This window comes from Nasonia vitripennis (genome assembly GCF_009193385.2).
Source record: "Nasonia vitripennis strain AsymCx chromosome 3 unlocalized genomic scaffold, Nvit_psr_1.1 chr3_random0013, whole genome shotgun sequence".
Classification (NCBI taxonomy): domain Eukaryota; kingdom Metazoa; phylum Arthropoda; class Insecta; order Hymenoptera; family Pteromalidae; genus Nasonia; species Nasonia vitripennis.
In genome coordinates this window covers 117,969-137,122 of record NW_022279633.1, presented here as the reverse complement: position 1 = coordinate 137,122, position 19,154 = coordinate 117,969, and the positions used below count along the sequence as shown (strand labels likewise).

The 19,154-nt window shown below is 38.3% G+C and overlaps 1 protein-coding gene across 1 annotated transcript in view; it reads right to left on the bottom strand.

The window, feature by feature from the left end:
- The window catches only part of LOC100114940 (small nuclear ribonucleoprotein-associated protein B), a 48,725-nt gene extending 31,277 nt beyond the window's left edge, over positions 1–17,448 (bottom strand). The window contains exons 1-2 of the mRNA XM_031927157.2: positions 16,993–17,448; positions 2,224–2,761 (exon numbers count right to left, since the gene is read on the bottom strand). Of these exons, the coding sequence (XP_031783017.1) occupies positions 2,224–2,761; positions 16,993–16,995 (541 nt within the window). The 5' untranslated portion in view covers positions 16,996–17,448. The remainder of the gene's footprint in view (positions 1–2,223; positions 2,762–16,992) is intronic.
- Between the last annotated feature and the right edge of the window lie 1,706 nt (positions 17,449–19,154).

Below are 19,154 nucleotides of genomic sequence, written 5' to 3'. Positions count from 1 at the left end.
CATTGGAGATTTTCTAAAATTTTTAAACTGACCTAGATTTTCCCTTGCTATCAATAATTTAAATTCTACTTTTAATTTTATTTGAGCCTCTTGGTCGTTGAAATTAGTTACGAACAATTAAGGCATCTTTTTTACTAATTAAAATTAGCAGCAGAATCGGACACCGATGACGCAACGATACAAAAAACGAACCCAACTAACAATAACAATGAAAATTCTAGAATCCACAATATCCGAAAACCCGCTTATCTTCCCAATGGAAATAAAGTAGGCCAGAAAGTAATACAAATGCATGACCTAAATCTAAACCAAAATATTTCAATGTCCAGTTAATACAAAAAAATAATGAATGAGACTTTCTCACATCTTTACATTGAAATCTCTTTAGCTGATTTCACTACATTTATTAACGTAGATTCATCAGCATTTAAAGAAACTTTTAAATGTTGTAAACGCTTATAACGACAATTATTTCAATGATTTTATAATTTTTTAATGTGAAATTATCTTTATAATACAAAGATACAGACTTATGTGGGTATGTAAAGACCGTATTTAGTGTAGTGAATACAGTATGTATATAGTGTAGTGATGCGGGAGTACAAATAATTATTTATTAATTGAGAACTAGCATAGGCTCGAGAGCCTTATTATTACTAAGTTTTATGAGCGGACAGAGGTTATCGAATGGCTCTTGTTAGAAGTTGCCCGTGTCACTGATGACAACGGACTGTCCACGGTTAGGTTTAGAAGCGGACGAAGTTAAGTTTGCTCTTACGCAGACACTGGTCTGTCCGCTTTTACAGTTGATGTTCCCTTGTCTCTCACCTTGTTGGATATGGGCTGATAATACGAGTCAGGGCGTGCTGTAGGGTTTTTCGGAATATTTATTATAAATGAGAAGACATCAAAGTTCATTCAATTGTTATAGTTCGTTTTTATTTTGCACGGACCAGAGCACTTCGGATATGAATTTGATGTTACAGAGTGTGTAATCTATTCATTAATTTGTTGGATTAGCTGTTATATTATTACTTTCTATAATATTACTAGGAATTTCTATTACGGTATAAAGGCGACTAACAATTACAATCTTTTTCTCACACGTTGGATGACGTAGTCTCCTTCTTGGTGTGACTGATACTGATTGGACCTAATCTACACAATTTCTCGTGGCAAGTATTTGGACTTATCTAAGCTGCGGTTTTCCACTAACGCGAGATTTATTAACGGACCCTTTCCTACTTAGTACGGGACTTTTAACTAGTAATTGAAGAGGTATACTGTGGAACTATGTGCAGAGTTTGTGTTTTCTACGCACTCAATAGGCAATGCGCACAAATTCACAGCCCTCGTATTCTATCACCGGGTACAGCCAGTGGCAGTACCTTGACTCGCGTAAAAAGGCGTAGCGTGGATCGGCTCGAGGGTTTTTAAATTCACGGTGCCAATGCAAGCGGTTGTAAAATTTAGATGGTAAAGATAATCCTAATCCAATCAGCATTCGCCATCCAGAAGTCGATTTCGTACGTATTGGGGTTGTATGCGCACGAGGAGTACTGACAAGCAGGTGTAAGCACTCTCTGGTTTTCGGCGCGAAGTGTTTTGCAACATGCAAATCCTTGCTCTGTTTTAGTCGATCACGTATACGTCGTCTGTGTGACTGCACGAATGTAATCACAAATGTGTTGTACATGTATATAAATGCCTAAGTATATATGAACATGGGACATTACAGGTAATGTCAAGGTGTTAGTTGAAACCAATTTAAAAAACACAGTATTCATTCTCTAATTAGCTGTTTACTTTCAAGCGCGGTTATTGCTTATATTTCAATTTCAGGCAAAAATAGATTTACGATTACGAGAACTTGCTGGTTGCCGCTAATAGTTATTTTTTTCAATTCGGGCTGAAAAATGTATCATCTGATTTTTAGCGGTGAATCATCTTGTGATAAATCACTTGATAAATCGAGTAATTTTTTGCCATAGTATTTTCAATCCAGTAGGCAAAATACACCTTCAATGAAACTTTGGAGCAAAAAATACGGTTTTTACTGTATATAACTTTTTAACTAGCGCTTGCAATGAAAAACAAAGTCCAAAGCTTTATAGTATTTAATTTTATTCGAAATACTAAATAACCCCTGACATCCTCTTAAAGCCCAGCTCACTAATAAGAATTGAATTCAACTTATTTCAGAAATAAAAAATTAATATTTACCCATCATTCCAGGGGGCGGTCCTAGCATTCCGGGTGGAGGACCTCCAGAAACTGCAATTCTTGAAGGAGCTCCAGAATGCATTTGTGGTGGAGCAGATACTTGACCTCTTATTCCAGGTGTCATGATCTGTTGAGATGGCCCTCCAATACCACGAACTGGGCCTTGTAATCCAGCCGGAATACCAGAAATATTAGCAGGCATACCACGTCCAGTAGCTCGACCAACACCTGGACCTGTGTTTGTTCCAGGTATTGGAACTCTTGGTAAACCTTCTTCAGGTGGTGGTGGTCCTTCTACTGTTAAAGATACAATATTTTCTCCACGTAACAGTACAAATCCGAGAACTCTCTTTTCTTCTCTCTCGGGTTGTTTGGTATTTTTTGGTTTAATTTTTCGAAACTCTTCACAATCACCAAGTATCAAATTCATGTGCTTATCGAATGCTTTGAAGGTGCCAATAAATGTTCTAGAGTCTTGTAATATTATACGAACTCTATAGTTGATATGCTGCAGCATTTTATTATTTTTCCCTATAGTCTGAAAAAAATGGTTTTATCGTTTATTAATTAATTGATTAGCTGTACGCAAGCACACATACACAGCCACACGTATACATATCAGGTAATAAAAAATGTAAAAGAATCTATCTACATAATATTAAAATTCTTTATTTTGGAAAACGATATTTTCTGTAAATATTTCAATATTTCATGAAAATATTTAACAAAAATTAATTGTACAACATCGATTGTAATCTTTGCATATAAACGCCTAGATTCATCTAAAAAATTGTAATTATTGAATAATTTGTTTTTGCAAACATTAACAATAAACATTAGCAAAGTAGCGTACGTACGTACAAACATACTTATCTCTTATTTAAAACAAAAAATATAATTTTTTCTTTTTATACACTTATAGTACAAATTTAGATGCATAAAAATGCTAAATAAAAATTTCCGGATGTGGTCCAGATCAGATGATGCTGAGGATAATCATGATAAGGACTATTTAAACGATATGATATACATACGGTTTTTTTCGTACATTTGGGGTTATATCCGATGCTCTTTCTTGTAGACGATATACCGTAGATAAGGAAGTCATCCTGGCACCTGGACATCGTCTACAAGAATTCAAAGGTATTTTTTGGTATACTTTATGTTTAAGTGACGCTCTTCTCTTTAGATGATGTCTCGTCGACCCCGGGGTCATCCTGGCACCTGGACATTGTCTACAGGAAGTCAGGAGTATTTTTCGTTATATTTTATGTTTGAGTGGTGCTCTACGTTGTAGACGATGTCGCGTTGACCCGGGGGTCATCTTGACACCTGGACATTGTCTATAAGAAGTTAGAATTTTTTTCAGTACATTTGATTCACATACGATACTCCTCCTTGTAGACGATATCCCGCCTATCAAAGAGTCATCCTGGCACATAGACATCGTCTACAAGAAGTTACAATTATTTCGGTACATTTGATACAATGCTCCTCCTTGTAGACGATGTCGCGTCGACCTGGGGGTCATCCTGATACCTAGACATCCTCTACAAGTAGTTACGATTTTTTTCGATACATTTAATTTACATTCCTCCTTGTAGACGACGCCGCCTCGACATAGGGGTCATCCTGGCACCTAGACATCGTCTACAAGAAGATACAAGTTTTCTTAAGTAAATTTACAGTATAATATACAGTATTTACTTTAGACAGATTAAATTAAAGCTTTTTATACCTATACAGGATGAATGTGGATAATAATAATAACACAGCTAATATTATAACTATCGTAATACATTTTTTAATTTATCTTAATCAAGCGGTTATTGTTATAGGGTAGGAATAAAGAAATGGCAATAACTCAGCTAAACAATCAATGTTGTATATTTAAATTTTATAATACGATAACTCAGCCAAACAATTATTATTTATAATCAGGCCACCTATGTATATACTTAGAACTAATGATGACAATGACTAAGTCAAAAAATGACCAGTATATATAAGAATTTATTTATTTATGTAATAATTTTTGTAGACATTGGCGATAACTGGACCAGTTAATCGTGTTTATTATTATAATTTTTTAAAGATTGATTATGATTATATTTTTATATTTATTGTATTATAGAGTATGAATGAATCGAATATAATTTATCATGTGGAAAATTAAATTAATTTAACAAGATTTCCGACTATACTACGTTTTTTGTATATATTTTTGTATTGGTGTTCGGTTTTCTTCGTTTCTTATCATCTTTTAATAAATCCTCATCTTGCTCGCAAATAGACTCCTTACTTAAAAATTACTTTGAGTTATTTTTCGATGTTTCTTGACAAAGCAACATATAATTCACCATGACTGAATACTGTAGTGCGCAAATATATTCCAACTTTGTCAAAAGATTAACATTCAGATCTCTTTATAGTCATAGCAAAACTTAATCTCATCTAACGATGGTCTTTGATCACCAGAATATTTACCAGTAATGATTTGTCCAACTAATTTTTTTTATATCCTTAATAAGCATTCTTGTTCCATTACAAAAGCCACCACCGATATCTAAATTTCTTAAACAACTAACTATCGTACCTCTTTTTAATATTAATTCATGTGGTGGTAATCCATTTGGTGTCAACGAATTTAGAAATTCAGTTGGTATTGAGTCTATGAAATTGCTATCATTTTCAATTTCAATTCTGTCATTACTATAAAATACAAAACTCTCACCATAAATTTTTTTAACTATATTTTCATTAATTTTTGATATATAAGAATGTAATGGTGATAAAATCACTTTATTTTTTAACGATAAGTCATTTGGATTAATTTTATATTTAGAAAATGTTATATTTAGAAAATTTCTATAATCAATTCATCATTACAAATATATTTTTATAGAATTTTTCTAACATTATTTTGTTATTAAATGAAATTCATGATCTGTATTCTATAATCTCAAATTTTCATTTAATGATAATTGCATAAAAGATAATTATAATTTACTTCTTTTTACACATAACTTCATCATTTTTGTACAATTGCCATGGCGTACTATAGGAAGTGTTTATCTAAAATCACCAGACGGAACGACGATTTTCCCTCCGAAAGGATTGTTATTAATACACAAATCTTGTAAAAATCTATTTATTGCTTCATAAGCATGTCTAGATACCATCGATATTTCATCCCATATTATAATTCTAACATTTTTTAAAAACATTTCATATTTTAAATTAGGACAAATATTACATGTTGTTTGTTCGTTAATGTTTAACGGTTATTTAACTGTTTTTGTAGTACTATATAAATGTTTTATAAAAAGGTTCATGGTTTTATAAGCCAACATTCACCAACGTATCAACATTTACAAGCTACATGTATTAAAAACATAATAACAAATGCCGAGGCAGCACCAAGATACCAGCGACGTCAGCCCAGCAGAGTGAAAGAGAGATAAAACAGCAGACGACGCCGCAGAACAAACAACCTCAGGTGAGCGCAAAGGCGGGCTCTAAGCAGCAGCAGCACAACAAGCCGGTGCGTCCCGTGACCCCCCCCCCCCCCCCCACCTACTGCCCAAGCCGAGGGCATCGACCCCGCTCGAGAATTGCCGTCGCGTAACCAGAGCGACCAACAGCTCACAGCGCAAGCCAACACTACCTGGCGTCCAGCATCAGCTGAGTGGAGCGGGCTGCCGACGCCCAGGCGCCAGGCAAACAGCAGCAGCTGACTGGAGCGGCCGTTGAGCGGGCTGCAGACTTCCAGACGTGACTAGCCAAACTGCACGCTGGAAACTGCAGCACTCGAATCTGACGACTATTTTTAAGATGACCAAACCACTAAGGACTCCATAGACCTCTCGAGTAGCAAACTATCTGACCCACTGCTTGGAAACGCTAGTCTTATGGGGGTAACTAATATATTAATCCCGGGAAGCACGATGGAACTTTTTTTTCAAAGATTCGACATGCTTCAGCAGTAGCTGGATAAGCTCAAGTCTCTGGTAAGCAGGAATTCGACATCGAGCTGTGTCCCTCCCCTGGCGGGGGGGGGGGGGGGGGGCTCTGTAATCTGTGTCGAGGAATTGAATGCCCGAATTTCTGCTCTCGAGAGTCAACTAGAATGCAATTGCAAAGCATCTAGTGAGATACTTGTAGCGAACAGGCAGCTGCTGAACGAAAACATTTTACTTAAGGACGAATTGCAAAAAACGCGAAAGATGATTGAGGACTTCCATCCTGCCTACCGGAATTTTAACGACGATTCGAAGTCATCGGACACCCGCTCCGGTTCTTCCGGCTCTCGGGCGGTGAACACTGACGAACCAGGTTCCTCACTTGGCTAAAATAATCAACCTAGCTCCGCAGAATTAGAGGCAGGCTTGGGTGGTGGTGCGGTGGAGCATAGCGAAGTCATTATCAGCGGACTATTTGAGCAAGGGTCGAATATTAATGGGAAAATTACAAGCAATGCCGCCTTCGCGATGTTCAACACCGTGCTTCCAGCCCTAAGCGAAAAATATATATTGAGCAGTCGCATAATGAGCCTCCGTGGTTCGAGCGAGGTGAGAATTGGTAAATCGATACACGGAAAAACGCGCTCGACGGCTATGTCGTCCGTAATTGTACAACTTGCTGGGCCAGGCCTAGTCAAGGATATAATACGGGCTAAGCGTTCAGTAGACAACAATTATCTGACAACTTCTGACGCCAAACCCGATCTGCTGGATGCGGAGGCTGCCACCTGCATATCAGGGCATAAAGTCTTATAAACGAGATGTTACCCCGAGACTAATTCCTTCTATTTAAAAGCTTACGGCCCATAGCTCAGGGACTGGGCTTCAAGTATGTCTGGCATGCGGGTGGCAGGTTTCTAGCTAGAAGAAGGGGGGAAGAGCAAGCGCATGTGTTCGCGTCGGCTGCAGATTTGCAAGCCATCTATACAGCGTGCGGGTCTGGCGCCGCGACCTCCTCAAACGATAGCAAGGCGGCGCATGCTAACACTGCTGGAAAGAATAAAGTAAGGGATGCTCAGCAGAGCGAGCCGGGGGAGACGCCGTGACTTGCTCTGGATGGAGACGAACGGAGGGGCGAAAATGGTAGTTTTGTCCAGGCTGGGTTTCTCAACGTGAACTCCCTTAGAGCTCGCATTGAGCAGCTGCATCTGTTTCTTGCCAATCATCCCTCCTATCATGTTTTCGGTATCGCGGAGTTGTGGCTGGGACCAGTCGTCGACGACAGTCTCATTCAGGTGAAGGGCTATTCGTTGTTCGGGCAGGATAGAAACGTGAACGGGGGAGGGATTGCTCTGTATGTGCGCACTGGATATAAAGTAGGAGTTCTTGCAAACTCCAAAACCCAGGGAAAAGGAAAACCTGGAATTCCAGAATATTTATTCTGCAGCGTACAGCAGGGTGACTCAAATAACAAAAATTCAAATGCAGAACAATTCTGACCTCTTTTCCATTCTAAGAGTCCACGGAATAACCACAAAATTATTATGGGAGATTTGAATGCAGACTTGTCGTAGACATCTGATGACGCGAAAACTACCCGGTGTCTCTCAACAGAGCTTTCACTCCAAATTATTTGGCACGGCCCTACGCATCGTACAGCTTCCTCTCACACATGGATTGACATTATCATGACGGACGGTAACGATACGGTGCTGAACTTTAAGAACGAATAGTTGCCCAGTTTTGGAAAGCACAGTATTTTAGACATTACTATTGACATCTTTGTCTCTCCTGTAAGAGACTCTTTCTTGTGCAGAAATTTTATCAGTATTGACCCGGTTTCACTAAATGACTTGCTTTCTAGCTATGATTGGTCATCCATGAATTCTATAGAATCTGACCTAGAGGCCGCTTTGCATATTTTAAATAGTCATCTTAATCTTGCCCTTGATGAATTGGCGCCTCTTAAGAAGGTTTGCCCTAACAAAACGCTTGCTCCATGGCTTGGTCCTGAGTTGACGTTGCTCATGGACAAGCGAGATGCTAGGCATAGACGTTATCAACGTACTGGCCGTGCTGAGCTTCTTAGTGAGTTTCTTCGACTCAGTGAGGAGGTTGACCTGCGAATAATAGAAGAGCGGAATTTATATATGCAACAACATCTCTTAGACGCTCTTAACAATAATAAGACTATCTGGAAAGAAAAGCAAGGAGGAGGAACTTCGTAGTTTCTCGCCGGGGCGCTAAATGCTCACTTCGCCGGGATCTCCTCGCAGGCAAGGGAGGAGGATGGGGTTCCCTAACGAGTGATTACCATGGCTCTTCCGGCTATTGGAGAATTTTAAGTTAAAATCTTTAACTCCTCCTTCGCTTCGGGTGTCGTTCTGGGGGCATAGAGAAGGCGCAGCTCATTGCTCTTCGTAAGAATGCTGCCCCTTCAACGTGGAGAGATGGTGCTGCTCGACGGGACTTTCGGTTAACCCGGATAAAGTTGAAATGGTGATCTTCTCCTGCAAATACAAGTTAGATGCCTACAGAGCGCCCAAACTCTCTGGAGTCGCCCTACAGGTAAAGGACTCAGCTAAGTACCTCGGCATTGTTTTGGATAAAAAGTTAACCCGGGAGAAGCATCTCACGGCCCAGTGCGATAAATTCCTGGTGGCTCTCTGGACATGTCGCAGGGCATTTGGCAGTACATGGGGACTAAGTCCCCGGATTATACTGTGGCTATGCAGGGCCGACCTGGTACCTCCTCTGGCCTACGCCACGTTGGTCTGGTGGCCAAGGGCGGAGCTGGCGGGTGCTAGGGCAGCGCTAGACAAACTCAGGGGACAGGTGCTAAGGAGGGCGACTGGGGCCTATAGGACCACGCTTACCAAGGCACTTGGAATCCTTGTGAAGGTGGAACCACTCCATCTTACTATCATTGGGATGGCTGCTAAGGCAGCGCACAGACTCAATGCGTACGGACAATGGCACAAGGCACGAAGCACACCCGGCTCCCGGGTGGGTGGATCTCTTGTCGGAATTTTCCATCAAAACTGATATGATGATTCCGCGCTACTTTGGAAGAAGATACTGGGTCGTGATACCGACAAGAGAAGAATGGAAGACCCGCAGGGACAGTCTACCAGGAACTGGGCACGTGTGGTACACAGATGGCTCTAGGGCAGAGACTGGCATTGGTTCGGGGTACTACTGCCAAAGGGATGGAAGGGGAACCTTCTTTTCCCTAGGGCGGTATGCTACGGTCTTCCAGACAGAGATATACGCTATACTGATCTGTGCTCAGAGGAACATTGAACTCGGCGCAAGGGATAGAATTATCACCATTTGCTCAGACAGCCCGGCTGTACTTAGAGCACTTATGGCTCATAGGACGACCTCCAGACTGGTCTGGGAATGCAAAGTGGTTGTAAATCAGCTGACCGCTCACAACAACAAGGTCAGGCTGCTCTGGGTCCCAGGGCACACCGGGATCAGGGGTAACGAAATAGCAGATAGACTTGCAGCTTTGGGAGCTAAATACCCTCCAATCGGGCAGGAGCCCTACATAGGTGCCTGCTAACGGGTGAAATCCGGGGCTGGGTTGAGAGGGAGCATACTAAGGAATGGCAAAGAACTCAAGGATGCAGACAAGCCAAAGCGGTAATGGGTCAGGACACCAATGTCGGCTGGACCAAGTGCATCGCAGGAGGCAGCAGAAATAACTCCCGACTCCTGACACAGATAGTGACCGGGCACATCCGCATAAGGTACCACATTTTATCCAATAATGTACACGAAAGTGACGGTCATTTTACTGATATCGCTGTCTTCACTTCGTGTCGTAGTTTACGTCCGATAACATGATGTCGGCCGAATGACGGCACCGAGACTGCTCGGAATGGGCCACGCGTGACGTCCAGGTACCCCTGCTCCATGACTCGGAAATGACGGCATTGTGCTCAGCACAATGCTGGCACGCGGTACAAGCATCGTGCCGGCACTTAAATTAAGAAAAAACAAAAAAATTAAAACCCTAACGGGGATCGAACCCTGAACCTTTTAGTTAGCAGGCTGGCACTTTACCACTCGACCACGAACACTTGTTACAAGTCATAGCTAATTGTGTCCTTATCTACTGCGAGCAGCTGTTGATGTTAATAAAGTTGCAAGTTATTGTAATAAACAATCACCAAAATTATTATTAACACGTTTAACAACATTGATATTCACCGCTTATTTCGTGTAAGGCGCGAAACTGGCAGGCTGCTATAAATTCGGTAGTCATGAAAGAGTAGTCATAATAATATAATTAATAAAAATTGGCAAGGAACAAAGTCCGGTGGATAAATAATAGCCCAAACCAGCACTCCCAGCAGGCATTCTGCTAGCACTCTGACAGCGCCAAATGTTAATAAATTTGGAACACGGGTCGAAGGCACAATGCCGTCATGTAGCTCCTCAAAATGTCGTCATTATGCTGCCATGCGTGCCAACACGGCGTGACCGCAAAATGCCGACATTTTGCCTTCGTTCGTGCCGGTGTCATACAGCCGCCACTCATGGCCGTCATTCTGACAAAGTTTCGTGCCGCCGCAATGTGAGCATGCGTGCTGGCACTCTGTGCCGCCAAAATGTCAACATTATGACTTCCCGAATGGCAGGCAAAAAAAATTGTTGAAAATTCCAACGAAAGATGTCTTGGGGACGTCACAATGACGGCACGAGCGGCCAGCATGCGTAACCCAAAATGCCCGGCACGCGATGTTATCGGGGTAGTGGAAATAATTGGGTGTGCCAAAGTATGCTAAAGTGTGTCAAAGTGTTCAAAAGTGTGCCATACTGTATCAAAGTGTGCCAAAGTGTGCCAAAGTGTTCAAATTCGGAAATTTGCTGCACTTTGGCACACTTTGACACACATGGGTTTTTTGGAAACAAACATCTCTTTTTTGACAAAGTATGGCACAGTATAGCACAGTTTGGCACGGTATGGCACAGCATGGTACACTTTATTACACTTTGGCACACTATGGCACATTTTGGCACATTTTGGCACACTTTGGCACACTTTGGCACACTACGGTACAGTGAGATATATCCCGCCGCCCGCGCGCCAAAACATTGCCACTGCACGATGCCGTCATATCGACGGCACGCGTGGAGCTTCAAGTCCCAGTTATAGAACGTAACAATAAATAATTTAATACTACTAATAATAATAATTTTAATACTAATAATTTATACAGAAAAAAATTCTAGCGTCAGAAACAGGGTATTTATAAAATTTGGAATGGAATTGGAAGACGCCAGTGCTGTTTTCAAAACACATGAATGAGTTTAGAAAACATTAAATGTTGTACAAGATAAAGAAATTCCTATACAACCTGCAATAATGTTATTTTAAGGTTATAAAATATAATTAGCTGTGCTGTTGCATGTCCCGTGGGAAAATTTTTGAAATCCTTGCCAAAATCGGTATACTAGTCCAGTATACCCCAAAAAGAACACAAAAAAATTTTCAGACCACTTACTACGGAAATTCGAATTTTCGCTCTATACCATGGGCCCGCACCCCCAGTTCCAAGTTATGGACATATAAAAAATTGAAATTTTCTCAATTTTTGCTTTTTATGACAACTAAAATAGCTTATAACTCAAAATAGAAGCATTTTAGGTAAAAAGTCATAAATACCTTTTTTGCATATTTCTTATAGAATAGAATATAAAAAAAAAGTTATTTTGACCTATATAGTTTGTTTCATATTCCTATATTAAAATATAAGCTATACAGGCCAAGTGCTCAGCTTTGGCAGAGGCAATTTTGGGTTTTCGATAGTGAAAGTGTTTCTTATGACAAGAGCTTCGAGCATGCCAAGTTTGATAATGGGATGGACCTTGCAGTAGAAGTTACATGATTTTGAACAAAATATGTTGTATTGCTTTATGTTATTTATGGACTATAGGTATTGTATGTTATTTTGGCACACTTTGGTACAGTGAGATATATCCCGCCGCCCGCGCGCCAAAACATTGCCACTGCACGATGCCGTCATGTCGACGGCACGCGTGGAGCTTGAAGTCCCAGTTATAGAACGTAACAATAAATAATTTAATACTACTAATAATAATAATTTTAATACTAATAATTTATATAAAAAAAAAAATTCTAGCGTCGGTAAGACTTAAACCCGGATCCTTTGGGTTAGTAAGCTGAAAGTCTACCACTGAGCCACAAGTACTCGTTACAGTTAATACAAAAATTTAAACTCATGTACTTCAAGCAGCTTTAGATACTTAATACTTTTACAATATTAATTAACAATTGTCCGTAATTGCCTTAAAGCTGCTGTCCGCCGTAAATGTTGGAAAAACATGCCTCAACAGAGGAATCCGTCGGGAATACAAGTTTTCCAGATTTCGTGCAAAAATGTTCTAAGTCCTCAATTTCCGAAAAACCCATGTGTGTCAAAATGTGCCAAAGTGTGCCAGAGTGTGCCAAAGTATACCAAGGTATGCCAAAGTGTAATAAATTTCCGAATTTGAACACTTTGGAACATTATGGCACACTATGGCACACTTTGGCACACTTTGGCACACAATCCATTTCCACTAGGGGTTATTTGTAAAAATTATGCATGATTACACAAAAATAAGACTAAGTTAATATAATTTATTATAACAGCAAACACGGAACACTGCATTTTGACGCTATAAATAAGTGTATTTACGTTTTATTTATGATCTTAACAATTTTTGAGGTAAGATAAGACTTGAACCAATTAGCATGGCTCCGGCCTTTCCTTAAGCTCTAAAGCTTCACTAAACTTTCTCTGTCTTTTTTATAGTAAAATCTATACCTATACGCTAAATTTTATCATTTTCTAAACCAACAATATTTTACCGGTAGTACTTCCCTAACTATCCAGTGGCACAATGGTTGGGTTTAATAAAAATTCAAATTGCAATTATAGCGGCAGCTGAAAGATAAAAAATGCAGTCTTTTCTAGCCCAACTTTAGAGGCTTGCTACTTTGTTAAAAATGTTGATAAAAGATGAAATTGACATGACAGTAATACAAGCAAGCCTCAAATTTCAGCATGGGTCTTGCTTTCCTTTCAGATTTATCACCAGCTACTAAAACACATTAATGGCTCAAACTTTGAACTACTATTATTTAACAATTAATATTTTTGCATTAATAACCTTCGAATTTTTAAATAGCTTTATTTTTTTACAATTTTTTGAGCCCTGTCTGAATCAATATGACTTCTCCTTGCTGAGATAGTTTTTTATGTTTTAAGCAGCATTACATGTTAAGCACAATCATTTATTAACATTTTTAACAAAGTGGCTAGCCTCTAAAGTTGAGCTAGAACAAAGGCAGTCAAAAAACTACTTTTTTTTTCTTCTAGCTGCCGCTATAATTACAATTTAAATTGTTATTATATTAAACTTGTTCATGCTAACTTGGGTTTCTAACCAATCATTTCCAGAAGCTATTATAGCAGTATCGTCTGTATACGAAATTATCGACTCACAAAGGAATCTCCTTTAATATATCGTTAATGTATATAATGAAAAGCATCGGTCCCAAGATCGTACCTTGAGGGACACCAGTGTTTTTAACCGTAATTGTCATACAAACAGATAAAACTATGTAAATGTGACGAAAATGATGTCATAAACATAAGGGATAGCCAAAAAAAATATTAAAATGAACTTATGACTATGTGTATGACAAATATTTAATGATTTTTTTAAAAATTGTCGGACAAATAAGAAAAAATCAAATACACACACGCACATGCATATATATATATGCATATAACTATACTTTTAAGGATTTTTTTTGGCACCGATCCAGCATTTTCAGGATTATCTCGTCTTTTGAGAATCGATCGTCAAAAGACAAATGTACACTTCCTGTCTTTTGAGGATTTTTCTAAAGTCTATTTACTCAGAGTCTGTCGAAGGGTGTATGATTGCTTTAGCACTGCTCTGAACGAAGGGACTAAAAATCCTCAAAAGTCGGGTACATATAATGTTTAACCCAATAAACCAAGTTAAGATGATGGGTGAGTCAACTCAACCCAAATGAAAATTATAGTATACGCCAAAAAGAACACAAATTTTTCAGACCTTTGAGCACCCTCAGAGTGCGGGCCCATGGTATAGAAAAATCTGGAACAGATTCTCCGGAATGGCGTTGGCCAATCAGAAAGTTTTGAATTTGCTCCAAAATTATGAAATGATGAGATAACTACAGCAGACAGCTGCATAGTCCACCAATAATATTTATTATTTAATAAAATTCTGTAGAATTTAAATATAAAATTAAAAGAACATATGCAAATTATTTATTTATGTATAGATTTATCTAAAATATTTGTGATGTACGTTTGTACAGTCATAATATATATATATATATATATTTCTACAAAAACCATTCTCATTAACTATTGCAGGTTGTATAGGAATTTCTTTATCTTGTACAACATTTAATGTTTTCTAAATTCATTCATGTGTTTTGAAAACAGCACTGGCGTCTTCCAATTCCATTCCGAATTTTATAAATACCCTGTTTCCCATGGACTAAAATTTTTCGGAACAGACTGTTGTAAAAAGATAATTTTTGCAATGCACAACTGTAAAAGTTATTATTTCTTGAACAAAGTATTATATAATTACGATTACTGATGGTTACTGCTACAATTATTGTACAGTTTGTAATATTTTAACATTTAATTGTAAGGTTTGAGGTTAAAAAACTCATCTGCTCCAAAAAAATACACTCCATGGGAAATGGGGTATTAAAAATATGGAAATCGATACGGATTTAAAGGGTGCTACTTGTTCATGTTTTCAAAATAAAAATGTCATTATATGTGTTGTATTGCATTGAACAATTAATAAGAAGGAATATGGAAATCGATACGGATTTAAAGGGTGCTACTTGTTCATGTTTTCAAAATAAAAATGTCATTATATGTGTTGTATTACATTGAACAATTAACAAGAATAAGAAATCGATGGATATATATTATAGATATATAGTATATCAGCATACATAGTATACAATAATATTTAAAGTAAATATGTATACTTAAAGTTGTATCTTGAATTAAGCATTATTCAAGACTTAATTATGTCTATATCACAGTTATTTTCATATTAGTCATTAATTTGACTTGTTATTTGAAACTATAATGGCTTCAGTATGCTTATATCATGATATGTACTGAACATGCATGTGCTGCAAAGAAGTTGTGCACATAACCCTATAGTCCATAAATAACATACAGCAATACAACATATTTTGTTCAAAATCATGTAACTTCTACTGCAAGGTCCATCCCATTATCAAACTTGGCATGCTCGAAGCTCTTGTCATAAGAAACACTTTCACTATCGAAAACCCAAAATTGCCTCTGCCAAAGCTGAGCACTTGGCCTGTATAGCTTATATTTTAATATAGGAATATGAAACAAACTATATAGGTCAAAATAAACTTTTTTTTTATATTCTATTCTATAAGAAATATGCAAAAAAGGTATTTATGACTTTTTACCTAAAATGCTTCTATTTTGAGTTATAAGCTATTTTAGTTGTCATAAAAAGCAAAAATTGAGAAAATTTTAATTTTTTATATGTCCATAACTTGGAACTGGGGGTACGGGCCCATGGTATAAAGCGAAAATTCGAATTTTCGTAGTAGGTGGTTCTAAAATTTTTTGGTGTTCTTTTTGGGGTATACTGGACTAGTATAACGACTTTGGCAAGGATGTCAAAAATTTTCCCACGGGACATGCAACAGCACAGCTAATTATATTTTATAACCTTAAAATAACATTTTTGATTTTTGTCGGATGTCTAGCAACGCCATTTTTATTAAACCCAACCTACCCAACCTATACCATTGTACCACTGGATGATTAGGCTACAACTTACTGTTTGAACTATAATAAGCAATTTTTTTCTTCAAGATATTCAACAAAAAAGCCAGAGGACTATCATTTTTTTAACCAATATTAATGTACTTTACTTCCGTGATGCATATACAACTTTTCACCATATCCTTGTACTCGATCTCTGCCAAGATAGAAAGAAGATATATACTCACTAACTTAACTCTAGTTCCCTAGCATCATGCGCTATTTGTCCCAGAGTCAAGGGCAAGGGCATAAAGTGCTTGTACTGAAGGATGAGAGTGAGAGTACTACGAAAGAACAAACCTATGGTCTCTAATGGCTAAAATCAATGGATGTAATGAACAAATTAAACTACTAAAAGTGGAGATCAAAAAAATATAAATAATTCGAAGAAGCTATGAAACTTCATTAACCTACGTGCCAAATTTAACATGACCAGCAATGGCTAGCTGTAAATTGATGTTTTCAAAATCAATCAATGTGCGATAAGAGTATTCGTATGTTGTGAATACCATTGAGGCTTTCAAATTAAAAAGTAAGGAAGTGAACAAAGAAAATGCTAAAACTTTAAAAATAATATGTGATAATATAGCTCTTGCTTATATATTCAATATGAGTATCGCATGCTTCATGGCTAGAAAATGTAAAAGCGTTTGCTAAGTTGTAAGGATTACCAAGGAAATAAGTTAGGTTTATATTAAAAATGCTCTAGCAGATTTAAGAAGTATTGCAAGTGCTCACTAAATGAAATTTTTTTCAAACCACTTAAAAAACTTGAAAAAATATCGTTATTAATATTTATCAATTAATAGAGTTAAAATAGTAAAAATGTTGAATACAAATTGAGAATAATTTATCTTAACAATTATAAGGGTTAACAAAAAAATAATTACCATTTTGTACAATAATAAAATAAAGTATAATATTGATGATAATGATTCCGTTATACAAAATTATTCTTTAACTTTTATTAATATACTGAACTTTTTAAAATTATTCTTATTTTCTGTAAAATCTTATTTTAACCTCATGCAGTGTAAGTATGCTTAATTTGTATAACTAGAAATTGGCTTAGCGCGCGTGCCGCGCGCGTTGATTTTGTTGTTGTTGAACTCTCTGAAGTTGCTTCCTATTTCCTCTGTACCCGCCAATGAAATTTTTTGATAACGGTCTAAATTGTCTCTGTGAGAGCAGCGAACGAAGATAAACCTTAAGGTTCTGTCTTCACGGTATACCGGTGTCGCGTGTCGCGTGCCGTCAGTTCACTCGTTTCGGTATTCTGGAATATTTTGGCAACGTCGCAATTTTGCTTCTGTTCTATATCGGCAATCGAACTTGCTTTGATGATTGTAACCTATAGGTTAGAATTATAACAACAAAACTGTTACGGCGTTTTTCTGCAGTTGTTTACAGTATTTAAAAGTTAATTATCAAGTTTCAATATATTTAATTAGCATTTCAAAAAAGTAAAGTGAAATAACAGACTTACAGAAAATGCAAGTCGAAGTAAGACGTAGAAACGTAGAACAACTTGTATTCCCGACGAATTCCCCTGTTGAGGCATGTTTTTCCAACATTTACGGCGGACAGCAGCTTTAAGGCAATTACGGGCAATTGTTAATTAATATTGTAAAAGTACTAAGTATCTAAAGCTACTTGAAGTACATGAGTTTAAATTTTTGTATTATAACACTCGGTTAATACTTTCCTGCCGTGTTATAACCAGGGTCAGAAGGGCCCTGTTTATTGTAAATTAACGTCGGACGTGCAGAAGGCACGGCTCGGCCGACTCAGATCAGGCACGTGTTTTCACACGAGCCCGCGGAGGCGGCGTAGGTCGGGTCGTAGGAAATAACACACGAGAAGTTTAGATAAGGAAATGTATATTCAATTGTAGCTATACACGGAGGTGCAAACGCCTCACACTTCGACGAACGATAAAGAGAGACGAGAGATATTACCCTGTCGACGTGAGAGAGTGAGAGTGCAGGTACTTACAACTCGGTAGTGGCAGTAGTACTTGACACAACGGACGTGGTCCAGTCTCGGACGTGGAGATGTACAGTTCAGACGGGCGTCGCAGCAACTCGTCGGTAACGCACGGACGAATATCGTTCGCTCTCGAGATGCTCGCAGGACTCACAACAAATCCGCGTATACAGTAGCGCGAGCTACTCGCGTGGATAGCGCAGCGACACTAACTCTAGTCGCGGTTCTCCCGGCCGTCGGCACATCGTTGTCATATCTCGCCAACGCTGTGCGGCCAGGCGGCAACCGCGCTACCTATGCTCTCACTCTCTCTGACTCTATCTTGCCTCGTTTCTCGTTCTCGCTCGTTTCGGCGCTCGTTGGCAGCTTGCTGAAACAATAATCTTATTACATTTAGTACATGTTTAGCCGTTAGACGTTTGACGTGCACTTGGCCGTCACAGTATTAACTGTAACAAGTACTTGAGGCTCAGTGGTAGACTTTCAGCTTACTAACCCAAAGGATCCGGGTTCAAGTCTTACCGACGCTAGAATTTTTTTTTTTTTGTATAAATTATTTATTGTTACGTTCTATAACTGGAACTTCAAGCTCCACGCGTGCCGTCGATATGACGGCATCGTGCGTGGCAATGTTTTGGCGCGCGGGCGGCGGGATATATCTCACTGTACCAAAGTGTGCCATACTATACCATACCGTGCCAAACTGTGCTATACTGTGCCATATTTTGTCAAAAAAGCCCCGATAACATGATGTCGGCCGAATGACGGCACCGCCCTGCCGGAAAAGGTCGATAGAAGTCGATTAGATCACTTATCGACTTGAATAGTGAATCTTAATTCCACTTTTTGCATTAGAACTTGATAAAACGTGATAAAATGCGATAAAAATCGATATAAGTCGATAAAACTTAATATGAAAAATTACAATAGAAATTGATAGAATTTCAAGAAGATCATGGTCTACTTTGGCACACTTTGGCCCACTTTGACACACTTTAGCATACTTTGCCACACTTTGGTACACCCAATTATTTCCATTAGGGGGGGAGGGTCATACAAATTTTTA